The 13,245-nt window shown below is 37.2% G+C and overlaps 1 protein-coding gene across 15 annotated transcripts in view; it reads left to right on the top strand.

The window, feature by feature from the left end:
• LIMCH1 (LIM and calponin homology domains 1) overlaps positions 1–7,630 on the top strand; it is a 324,774-nt gene extending 317,144 nt beyond the window's left edge. For all 15 annotated transcript variants that reach the window (XM_042984636.1, XM_042984624.1, XM_042984623.1 and 12 more), the window contains one exon: positions 4,696–7,630. In XM_042984636.1, the coding sequence (XP_042840570.1) occupies positions 4,696–4,721 (26 nt within the window). In that variant the 3' untranslated portion in view covers positions 4,722–7,630. The remainder of the gene's footprint in view (positions 1–4,695) is intronic.
• Positions 7,631–13,245: the final 5,615 nt, after the last annotated feature.

The raw sequence follows: 13,245 nt of genomic DNA, 5'->3' as shown, positions 1-13,245 counted from the left end.
GCACCAGGGGGTGCTGTTGCCCAGCTGCTGTTCAGAAAATTCTGCAAGTAGCCAGTGGCTCGCCTCTGAATCCTCTCTCCATCATAAGTCCTTCTGCCCACAGTCCTTCTGGTGGGCAACCTAGATAGCAGGAGACTTCTAGCAAATTCAGTCAGAAATTCTACCTTTAAGAAAAAAATGGGAGTGAAGAGATGGAGTTTGAAATGCAAGAATCTTTTACCATTTTTCAAAGTAAGTGAAGGGACATTTTTGGTCTTTTTTAACAGGTCTCTAAATCTGCAAGCCTGAAGATTTTAAGGGTACAATTGAAATTAAGTTGTTTTATTGCTATAGATTTACTAAATTCAGAGAGGTATATTCCTATTTTAATAAATAATGGGAAATAAGAATTGGATCAAACCCAGGTGGTTTTGATCTGTGATAAACGTTTGACTTAAAATCAAAACAGTTCCAACTTTGAGCTTCTGCCCTCAAACTGAACTATTTATACCACATATTATATAGAGATATTAATTTTAAGCTTTTTAAAAATGTATATTTATTTTTGAGAGAGAGAGAGAGAGAGAGTGTGCAACCAGGGGAGGGGCAGAGAGGGAGAGAGAGAGAATCCCAAGCAGGTTCCATGCTGTCAGCACAGGGCCTGACATGGGGCTTGAACCCACAAACCATGAGAGCATGACCTGAGGTGAAATAAAAAGCCAGACACTTAACTGACTAAGCCACCCAGGTGCCCCTAGAGAAAGTAATTGTATATAATATATCATTTATATAATATATAATATTGATATAAGATACAATATTGATATAATGCATAATATTGAATTTAATTTTATATTATGTATTATTCACATATGATATATATTAATCTTGAAAAATCTTGAAAAAGAGCTGAAGTCCATAAAATGATCAACAAAAAAACCAGTATACTGTGTATAATCTGTAAGTATACATATATATATAATATACTAGTAATTAAATATATTTATTTAAACTGTATTTTTGTTTGTTTTGTTTTTATACATTAGAATGGAGAACTAAATGCTTTCCTCCCAGATTTCAAAGTGATTTTTCCAATCCCCTTCCGTAAATTCCATACATTTTTCTCAACCTCTGTGAACCAGATGAATGTGAACCATAGAACCAGAAGAGGGCACTGTTAGGTTGAAGGACTGTTGAGCCAGATTTTAAACGTAGTGTAAATGTGAATTTCTTTCATAATTTAAAGTGCTTGAAGGATGTCAGCAGAGAACAAACCTGAACCTACCTCTGGGTGACAGTGACCTGTTTTCATCCAGATTTTTATTTTGATTGAGACATTGGGTGACTCATTGTCATTTCTTTTGGAAACTAGGTTTTTGGATCTAGGCCAGCAATTTTTTTCTTGTGTATCTATAAAAAAATTTAACTGCTTTTAATTCCAAATCTAAAGACAAGAACCATGGAGTTGGAATAGTCTATAATTTGTAATAGTCTGGTAAGATGAAAAATTAAAAAATGATTGGAGGCAGACTAACAGGATTTTTTTGGTTTATTTTATATTTATAATTAATATTTTCCCAGGATTGTTTTTCTTTGGATACTAAGAAGAAAGCAAGAAGGCTCATCACTTCCCTGCCTAGATCACTTCTATAGACATTCAAAAGAAAAAGTAAATAAAATTATGAATGGCATAAGATTAGAAAACTGGGTTGTTTAAAAAGATACCAAATTAAAAGTGAAAGTCTCCAAAATTAACCACTGTGAGAGAGGGACAGAGTGTACGTTTATATATGTGTACCCACACACATACACACAGATGCATATGTGTGCAATACGTCTACCTACACACGTATTGTTTTCACAAAGCTAATCGCATAGTCAAATGTTCTGTTCATTTTGTGGCTCTTGTTTTTAACTTAATGATATATTATGGCAGTTTTTTCATATAACATTCTTTCTCCACATTCTTTTCAAAGGCTTTTTAATTCCTGAATACCATCCCATTGTATGGACTTACCATAATTTAAAACTAATTCTCCATGAATGGGTGCTTTGGTTGTTTCCAGTTTTTAGATATTTTTGTAAAGGCTCCAGTGAACATCCGTGTATATATGTCTTCATGAACAGTTGAAAGCCTATCTGTAGGGTAGATTCTGAGCCATGGGACCGCCAACCATCATGTGCTTTTAAAATTTTCAGGCAACGTGTCCCATTATCTTCCAGAAAAGTGCACTTTCCCTGCAAAGTGTATGAGAGAGCCTCTTTCTCTCTCCATGCTGTGTCGCTTCTGGATATCATCAAACTTTTTAAATTTCCACTCTGTTATGTTAGAAAGAGAAAACCTCATTGCTTTGATCTGTATGTCTTTTAACTATAAGTGAATTTGAGCATCTCTTCCTGTGTTTATTGACCATTTATATTTCTTTTTTGCTGTAAAAAATTTATCTTTCTTCTCTACCTTTTACCCATTGTTCTATTGACACTTGATCTGAATGACTTGATCTTTGTATATTAAGGAAATTTTCAGGGCACCTGGGTGGCTTAGTCAGTTGAGCATCCAACTTCGGGCTCAGGTCATGTCTTCACAGTTCATGAGTTCAAGCCCCATGTAGAGCTCTGTGCTGACAGCTCAGAGGCTGGAACCTGCTTCGGATTCTGTGTCTCCCTCTCTCTCTGTTCCTCCCGGATTTGTGCTCTGTCTCTCTCTCTGTCTTTCTCTCTCAAAAATAAACATTAAAAAAAATTTTTTAAAGAAATTTTCCCTTTATATTTGCTGCTTATTGCAGTTGTCATTGGTCTTTCCACTTTGTGAACTTTTTTCATAGAAAAGATTTTCACTTAAGGTAATTAAACATATCGTTAGTTAGTTAGTTAGTTTTTGGATTCTGGGTTTGGCTTCCTATTTAGAAGAACTTTCACCACTCCAAGGGTTTAGCTGAGATTTCTCCTAGAATTGTTATTTTCTTTTTCACATATAAGTATACAATCATCAGAAATGTATCTTAGGATAAGAAATGAGATAGATATCCAGACTTATTTTATTCCCAGTTAAAAGTCGTGCAAATATGATATAATAATCCCTTTCGTTCTCACCAATTTGAAATGCCAGCTTTCTCATAAACTAAGTTCCCATAAATATTTGGATCTATTTCTGGATGTTTTATTATGTCTTACTAACTTATTTTCTCATATTGTACAGTTTTAATTATTATAGCTTCATAATATGTTTTAATACTGAGTAATAATGGCCACTTTGTCTCCAATTATTCTTTCCAATTTTTCCTAACTCTTCTCTCATGTTTATTTTTCCAGATAAATAGTAATAGTATTTTGGGCTAAACTTTACTCAGCACATGACAGGGACAATGACCAGCATACCTGAGCATAGCCCTTACTTCTCTTTTGGTGTCAGAAGAAGAAAAATATAGCTTAAGAGTGAATAGTAGAGGAGGTAATAACTGGCTTGAGAAGTATAAATACACTTGAATTGGTTGAGTATATCCCAGATGCAATAAAAAGAGGCAGAATGGAAAGAAATGGCTAAAAATCATTTTTCTTTCTTTTTTATTTGATTTTGATCTGAGTTGCAAATAGGGGAGATGGGTAGATGTGAGAGGTGGTTTACATCATAGGCATTCTAAGTGAAACAAAATAATTTCATTGTGTGGAATAATAAAACCTGAATATATAATCCTATTTTCTTCAAGTAACTAGTCACATTTAAATGAAATTTTTCTCTTGGAGGGGAAAAACAGCATAACAGCATATTAAAATGCAATTCCTAAAAGCAATGTAAACAGTTTTTAAGTTCATATGTAAATGGGAATGGAAGTGCAAAACAAATTACCTGTCACAAATCAAGCCGTCACGTCACGTGGTTAACTTGTGCCATTTGTGCTTGGGTGTTGGATGACTGTGCCTCTGTGGCTGTTCCATCATTTACTCTGGTGAAATGCATTTAAAACAAAATCCCCGGGGTCTTTTCCAGTGTCACGATCGCCTCATTACAACTGTGGCGCCTAAAATGAAGGAGAAACTTTGTGAAGGTTTCAGCAGGAAATATGGAACCCAAACCATCCTTCGCCAGATACAATACAAGATGCGCATTAAATTTTTTCTGCCCTATTAAATTTGAATTTCAGATAAACAATGACCTTTTTTTTTTTTTTAGTATGTGTGTGTCCCAAATATTGCACGGTCAGGATTTAGCACAAATATCTCTCAACTCACATGGGATATACTTACACTAAAACAATATTTGTTGTTTACCTGCAATTCAAATTTTATGGGGCGTTCCGTATTTTTATTTACTCAATCTAGCAATCCTATTTATAAAAGTTCACATGTAGATCAGATGCTACAGATGTTCAATGTTTTTATTCTTAGAGAAACCAAAACCTAAAGAAACAGAGAAGAGAGATTATTTTCTTGCTTATTTGCCCCAGAAGACAATGTAGAAAACTTGATGAAGATCATCTGATTTAGGATGTTAAGTTCTGGGATGGGACTCAAGAAGGGCATTTCTCACAAGCTCAGGTGATGTCAATACTGCTTTTCCTGGGGCCACACTTTGAGTAGCAGAGTGAGACAAGATTCCCCTCCTAGAGAGAAGAGATTTGGGCATAGGTCATTCCTAATACTGGAAATGTCTAAATGTTCTGAGGCAAGACGCGTGGAGTCCTTTAACCAAATGTTACTCTGTGTTCTTTGTCACAGGTGCTGGCCAGCCCACAACATTGTGACGTGGTTTTCAAGCTTCCGGATGACTCACCGTTTCTTTATTGAGAGTGTCCCCTGGCAACCGTTTAACAAAATCCCAAGTGCAGGGGCTTCTCGGCATTTATCTAATTTTTGAAAGGCTATTCCTAAAGGTGGTATCTGTTCTTTTGTAGCACAGTGTTTGTGTTCTTCCGGTTTTTGTTTTGGTTTTGGTTTCGATTTTGATTTTGTTTTGGTTTTGCATTTGCACAGAATATACAAAAGAATACTGAACTGTAACGATCCTGTAGTTCACAAAAAGATCTCAGCATGGGCCACCAGGCTTATGGTTTCAAATGTGTTCATTCTCTCCTCTGAGAATTAATGAGGTAAATGATACAATATACCTGTTTTATTTTAGTCTTTCTAGGAATCAAACACTTCATGTTTACAGAATGGAGCTGCAGAAAGTGCAAGGCATGCCAATTTTGAGATACGTGCTCTTCTAAGACAGAAGCATACGATTCATGCATTTCGGAAACTAAAAATCACATCATATAGCTCTGAGCTATAACTTGTTTTTAACGCAGAGACGCTAGTCTGATAATGTATACTGTAATCCTGAACCATTTGTTACTTACCTTTTGAGGTAGAAGTCATACCAATAAATTATTGCACCGTTAGTGTTAGATTTTGTGTGCTTTGGAAGTTACGTCATTAATATAGGCTGGTCTATATTAGATAAAGAGAACCCTCCCAATATCGGCTAGACATACACTCTGGGACATTGCCCAAGGGTAGGAAGAAACCATAGGGAAATATCTCAGTCCTCATTTCCAAAGTCATCACCAAAATCTGTGAGGAAGTTTAATCTTGAGAAGAGTGGTGGGCCAGTGATAGCCGTGAGAGCTTCGTTGCCGGCTTCTCTTCAGGCTGTAGATTGACTAAGAGACTCAATAGGGGGCATACGGAAGCTGTCATCAAGATCAGTCTGTCGTTAGGTGTGGCCACTGCGCACCCTTGCCTGCAAGTTCTCCTTGAGGGCCTGGAGCACAGGTGTCTAAAGAAAAGCATTAAGTCCCTCCTGGTAGGATCCGATGACATATGTTGTGATAAGCCACTGACGTGTGATCAGCAAGAACCTACAGTTCACATCGTGCCCCACCCACTGCAGTGGACATCTGGTCTCTTCCATTCTCCTTTATCACCAACTCTCTTTACTATCGAGAATTCTGGACCTTGCTCCTGGAGACGTTTAGAGAGGAACTCTTGTGGAGAGCTGGTTTACTTTTTGCCCTGTGTGATGAGTTTCAGCTGGCCAAGAAAGGAATCAAGTTACTAAAAAGCATCACGTTTTAGGTCTCCAGGCTGTTTTCTTTAAGACTGGGGAAAGGGGAACTATTTATTCTGCCTTAAAATGATGGCAAATAAGTGAGGATGATATTTTGTGAATGTAGACTATGGATATACTCCTAATAGGTTAATGTAGTCATAAAAAGAGATCAAGTAGCTGTTTTTCTGTTGTGTAAGCAATAATTTTTTTCTGTGTCTTATTTGGTATGGCTAGCAATTATTTATTTACATGCTAGACTGTTCTCTGCATGCGGGTTCCATGTAAGTGCAGAAATTTCCTCAGCCACTGGAGGTATTTTGACCATTTTGTCATTTGGATGAGCTGTTGTTAGATTGAAATTTATACATCATTTCATTAAAAAATTGTGCCTTATAAAATGCAAAGCTGTTGCACATAGTCAGTGATGAATTATGGATGCAGTACATTGTGGAGATGAAGTCACTTCCAAGTCACCAAGACTTCCCATGGAGGTGTTTGCTGTCTTACAGGAAAAAAGAAAAAGAAAAGAAAAAAAAAAAAAGAAAAGAAAAAGAAAAATAGAAAAAAAATTAAAAAGTAAAAAGTTTTGAAAATGTACAGATTAAGTTCAATATTTTGATTAACCACCTGCATGTTTTATTAAATATTTTGATAATGTGGATGTTTACACTTTGCATGATATTAGCAGAGTACTTTACCACAAGTAATGCACAAAACATGTACAATATGATCATTCATAACCAATTTTTATAGAATACTTTTTACATGTGGAACTCATCCGTTATGTAAGGATTATATGAATATTGCACATTCTCTTCTGGTTTCACAAACCCATTTATACATATTTCTTAGTGAGACTCATTGTACATGTATTGAAGCCTGAATCGAGTCAAGAAAAATAAAGCCCCATTCTCCCAACTGCGAAATGTGCTTTCCCATAATGAACAATAGTCACCAGCACAGAATAATCTCCAACATTTTCTAAATTCTAATTGCCAACTGTTTCTATTTATATTTGATTTAGATTTCATTTGGAGTCTGTTACATGGCAGCTTGGGCAGACTAGATCTTGTTTTTTCCAATGCAGCATAATGAGTATGATCTATTTCTTTTCAAATAATCTTTGAGATCCCAGGGAAAAAAAAAAATGCTCTGCTCCGTTGAGCTACAATGTAAATGTGTTCGTTTAAAAAACAGATGAGGCAAGTGAGTGATTTATTATTCCTGAGGAAATAGATCTGATTTTTTCCCCTCATACTCCAAAAGCTAGTCCTTTCTCTTCCTTAAGGAAAAATGGGTCACTCTTTGTTTTTCACTAGCAAATTTTCATGTCATTTCCCCATTCTTCCTATGTAGTGTTATTAATGCAATACATAATATAGTTATCTATACACAATGTAAGACTTAACAGACTGAAACGATCCACCTCATGTGTGAGTCCGTCCAAAAGATGTTACTGTTCTGGGTGGACCAATGTTCTATATCAGTTATACTAACCTTCATTTAAAATATTTATTCTAAAATGCCTCTGAGAAATAGTAAAAAAAAAAATTAAAAGTTGTCTAAAATGCAACAGCTTTTATAGTAAATGTACATTTATAAATAAAAAACTCAAATCAACTTTGTATTCCATTAATTTGGAGGGGGGTTGAGGGGTCAGCTTTCATACTTGGGGAAGAGAGAATCAAGCCCCCCCCCCCCCACCCTGCGCTCTCTGGTAGCTTTTGGTCCAGGGTTATATGGTCAGATGATGGCAATGATACATATTTGCATATGCATCTTGATGCGTTTTTGAGGTCAACTATTGAAGGCAAGTCAAACTTAGCAGCTGGTTGTAGGAGTCACTAAGGAAGTGCCTTGCACTGAAGGATTCAGACTCCTTAAAATGAGACACACAATTACCAGGAGAGACCATGCAAATGCCAGTGGAGATTATCTGAAGCAACCAAATGATGGTCAATTTCCAGCACTGGCTAGAGAGAACCAAGCCAATGCCTTAAAGTGGCTAGATTCTGCCACTGTCCTCAGCACTTCTCCAATGTTCCCTCTCACTGTATACAGTCATTTTACTGAGGGCTTTTTTTCTCTGTTGAACCAGGAAATATTCTGCTCAACAGTGGCTTCCAGCTGATGCTGTGAACTTTCCAAAGTACACATGTATCTTGCCTGGCCCTCTGTTCCAGATTTGTAAGGACAGGAAAGTGTGCATACTTAACGATAGGCAAGTAAATTCTGTGAAAGTCCCCATTGCTCTAAAATGCAGCGTTCTGACTGCCACCACCAGTCGTATTCTGATTCTTTTTGCAAAGTTTGGTAGGCAGTTAGCAGTTGCTACTGTTTCCATAGATAAGTGAATCCTTTCCCTTTCATAAGAAACTTTCACTTGCTATCAGAGTGGTGTCATATATCTGTTGTTATTTAAATGAGAGTCCATTCAGCTACAATACATTTCAAAACAAAGACAAGATTGTTCTTACAACATGTGATCTCTAAAGAATGTCTTTATTAAAAGAATAACATTCTACCTCAGATATGCTGAACTAGCTTTCTTTCCATTGACTTTCTTCAAGATGTAAGGACTTCCTCTTAGGGTCCTGATCTAGACCCCAAAGGATCCCTCCCCAACCTTTGGCATTACCTAAGTCAGGGGCTACAAACTCAAGTGACCACAGGGACCAGTTATGCACCGTAAATAGGAACCAAAAGTGGATGTTACTGCGTGGTGTGGACTACAGCCAACTGACAAACGAACAGTTCTGCCTAAAGAGGCAGTTGCCGGCACGCCAAGCAATTGTTTTCCTATGAAATCTCCAGCTTTTTCAATGTTGACAACAATTCAAAACATTTTGCAACATATACCAACCACAAAACACATCTGCAGGTCTAAGTTTGTTCTCAGGCCACCAGTTTGCAACCAATGACATCTTCTCTTTGCTTATCTATCTGCTACTACTAATTTGCTCTCCTACGTGTCATTTCCTTTGACAAACATATCAAGAAATGCCTAAGCAAAATATTTGCTTGCAGAGTTTCTTGAGTCATTCCGAGAAGGAAACTAATGAGTCATCAATCAGCTGGGTGTCTTGCTACAACTCATACCACTTTGGGGCAGCATTACTTGTGTGTTGTCACCAAAGATTGCTATTTTCTAAACACCCACGTGCAGTGTTTTGCCGAACCATGCCCTTCCCCTTAATAGTTTGCGCCTTTCTTCTGAGTGACTCAAAAGGACAGCAAAGTGTGTGTACATGACAAGGTAGAATTTTTTCCTAAACTACTTTTTTTTAAAGTTTATGTATTTATTGGCGGGGGGTGGGGGTTGGGCGGGGAGGGCAGAGAGAGAAAGGGAGACAGAATCCCAAGCAGGCTCCATGCTGTCAGCACAGCCCTATGCGGGGGCTCGATCTTGCAAACCATCAGATCATGACCCGAGCCGAAATCAAGAGATGGACGCTTAACCGACTGAGCCACCCAGGCACCCTTTCCTCAAGTTCTTAAGCATCATTTCGTCAAATGTAGTTTTGCCAGCATTGTTTTATCAAAAAGCATTTTTGGCATGTGAGAATATACCCCTATTTTATAGATGAGAAATGGAGGTGTAAGAGGAATAAGTGACTTATTCTCGATGTGTAGAAGATTTTATATCATTGTGTATTTCACCAGCTGTCCCCAGTCCGGGTGATTTAAGTTCACCTCCTACCCGACTGTGCCTGGCTCTTGTGTCTGGGATCTCACGTGAGACCAACTAGGAGGACTTCTGAGCACAGGTGGAATTTGGCAGAATTTAATCTACATTCAAATGGAGAGGAGAACATTCTTTTTATAGTAAATATGCGCTTAGAAAATTTTCAGAGGGACCTGGAATTCCATTTTTATCCCCTAGGGCTTGATCTCTTTCTCTGAGAAGAGAGAATAAATCTGGCCCTTGTGACTTGACCTTGGGTATCTTGGTGTTTGGTGGAGTGGAGGCTAAAGAGTCTCTCCAGCCATCCACACTCCTGGCCAAAGCCCCAAAGGCCTCTACCCTGACACACAACACCTCCAAACCCTCTCTACCCTCCCCAAGTCTGCTTTCCAGAGCTGGGAAAAACACGTTTGTCCAGCCCAACCTTTGTTTCACAACTGGATCTCCACTTTCTCAACCAGCCCAACCTTTGTTTCACAACTGGATCTCCACTTTCTCAAATTCAACCGCAAGGGCCTAAACAAAGGAAGGGCCTCTTTCTAACCACTCAGGTGGGGAGATGATCCTGAAGGCACACCGTGTTGATTCCTCTATCACAATATTATTTCCCTGCTTACAGATTCACTGATACATTTAATCAAGGCATTCCATTTTTTCAGCAGGAAAAAAGTTTATTTTCTTCACTGTCCACCAAAGGAGACAGAGAATTATTTCAGTGGGTCCCATTGGTTTAGAAAATACTGTGGCTAGAAAGTGACCAAAGTACATCTCTAGAAAGTCCCATCAAACATTTTGTCAAGCACAGCACTCCTATTCTCTATGGGCCAGGCATTAATTACTATCCTGAGCTCTGTTCCTGGAGCATTCAACAGTTGCTCCTGATTCTATGAAAAGTTCTGATGATAATATTTCACGTTTTCTAATCCTGTGAAGACTGAGAAGCTACACCTTATTTATACAATAGCATTCTGGGAAACAAGTGGAATGTTTGATAGCTAAATGCAGAACGCCTATTCTGAGATGATCCAAGAAAGTTTGAAATGAAGAATCAAAATAATTTGCCTTACCAAACAGGAAAATTTACTATAAAGATAACAATAAACAAGGGCATATCTTGGGCAAGAATTAATAAACATTATAATTAACACAGCAAAGCATACGGCCCAGAAATAGGCCCCAAATAAACATAAAAATGTTAGTGTATATTAATGATATCACAGATCAGTGGCTAAAGGAGAAACAATTAGTGAGTATCACCTCTTCACAATAAAATTAATTCCAGATGAATTAAAGTGTTAAGTGCAACAAAAATGCAAGAAAAGAAAGAATCGTAGGTTTAAATATGTTTAAATACGTAATAAAAGGAATTTAAGCAAAATTTAAAAATAATGAAAAACTGGGGGAAATATTTCCCAACAAATAAGCCAAAAGATTAATATCTTCAACATACAAAGTCCTTTACAAATCAGTAGAAAATGGGCAAAAGGACATTAAAAAGCTGGACAAAAAAGAACTCTAAATGGTTAGTAAACATGAAACAAATGTTTAACTGTACTTGTGATCAAAAAAATGTAAATTAAAACAGTAAGACAAGACTCTCCCTACATCTCCCAAAATACACATTCAATTATATTAAGAATTGAAAACTTTACAAAAGTTTTATTTTTATTTTTTTATTCTTTTTTTTTAAAGTTTATTTATTTTGAGGGGGGGGCAAGCAGGGGGGTCAGGAAAGAGGAAGAGAGAATCCCAAGCAGGCTCCGCACTGTCAGTGCAGAGCCCGATACAGGGTCCCATTCCACGAACAGTGAAATCATAACCTGAGCCGAAATGAAGAGTCAGACACTTGACTGAGCCACCCAGGTGCCCCACAGAAATAAAGTTTTTAAATGTCTACAAGCCAAGAAAGGTTTTGCCACACGTACAACCAACAAAGAATTAGTATCCAAACTATATAAAGAACTTCAAAATTCGATAAGAAAAATACAAATAAGTGAATAAAAAAATGGACAAAAGACATGAATAGTGAGATCATAGAAAACATGAGCAGTGAAAAAAAAAGCAAAAATATATTCAGTTTTATTAAGAAGGAGATGCAAATTATAACCATTATGAGATGCCATTTTGTACGCACCAAATTGATAAAAATCTAAAGCTTTGATGATACCCAGTGTTAGTGAGGATATAGAGCAATATGAACTCCAACATTGCTTATAAAATGTTGGGCGCCTGGGGGGCTCAGTCGGTTGAGCGTCCAGCTTCGGCTCAGGTCACGATCTCACCGTTCGTGGGTTCAAGTCCCACATCAGACTCTGTGCTGACAGCTCAGAGCCTGGAGCCTGCTTCGGATTCTGTGTCTCCCTCCTTCGGATTCTGTGACCCTCCCCCACTCATGCTCTGTCTCTATCCCTCTTTCTCAAAAATAAACATTAAAAAAATTTTAATGTATATTGGTAAAAGGTTAATATCCAAAATATATAAAGAACTTACACAACTCAACACCAAAAATAATCTGACTTAAAAACAAGTGGAGAACCTGAATAAACATTTTCCCAAAGAAGACATGCATATGGCCAACACACATTAAAAGATGCTCAACACCACTCATCATCAAGAAAACGAAAATCAAAACCACAATATCACCTCATACCTGTCAGAATGGTTAAAATCAACAACACTTAGAAACAAGTGTTGGTGAGAATGTGGAAAAAAAGAAACTCTCACGCACTGTCTGTGGGAAATGCAAATTGGTATAGCCACTGGAAAAGAGTATGGGAATTCCTCAAAAAATTAGAAATAGAGGGGCACATAGGTGGCTCAGTCCCAGGGTCATGGGATCAAGCCCATGTCAGGCTTGGGATTCTCTCTCCTTCTGCCCCTCTCCTCCACTTTCTGTTTCTCTCTCTCTAAAATAAAAATAAGAAGTCTAAAAACAATAAAAAATAGAACTAACATATGATCCAGTAATTCCACTACTGGATATTTACCCAAAAAAAACAAAAAACACTAATTCAAAACAATACATTCACCCTATGTTTATTGCAGCTTTATTTATAATAGCAAAGATGTGGAAGAAACCTAAGTGTCCATCAGTAAATAAATGGATATAGAAGATGTGTTTTATACACACACACACACACACACACACACACTGGAATATTACTCAGACATAAAAAAAGAATGACATCTTGCCATTTGCAGCAACATGGACTGACCTAAAGTGAAATAAGTCAGCTAGAGAAAGACAAGTACTATATGACCTCACTTATATATGGAATTTAAGAAAAAAAAACAACCCACAAATGAACAAAGAAAGAAAAAAAGAGACAAACAAACAAAAACCCCTTAAATACAAAGAACAAATTGGTGGTTGCCAGACGGGAAGTGGGGGGCGGAGGGTGAAACAGACTTTTTTAAAGAGAATGTATATTGGTAAATAATTCTGCATTAAATAGTGAAGTTGCATTAAATAGTGAAGTCATACCCCTTAATGTAGCAGTTTCACTTCTGGAACATAATACCTTAGCCTAGACTCTAAAGAAGCTCAAAA

Source organism: Panthera tigris, chromosome B1, assembly GCF_018350195.1.
Source record: "Panthera tigris isolate Pti1 chromosome B1, P.tigris_Pti1_mat1.1, whole genome shotgun sequence".
NCBI lineage: Eukaryota > Metazoa > Chordata > Mammalia > Carnivora > Felidae > Panthera > Panthera tigris.
The sequence above is the reverse complement of the archived record's forward strand: the minus strand, read 5'-3'. Positions and strand labels throughout refer to the sequence as shown.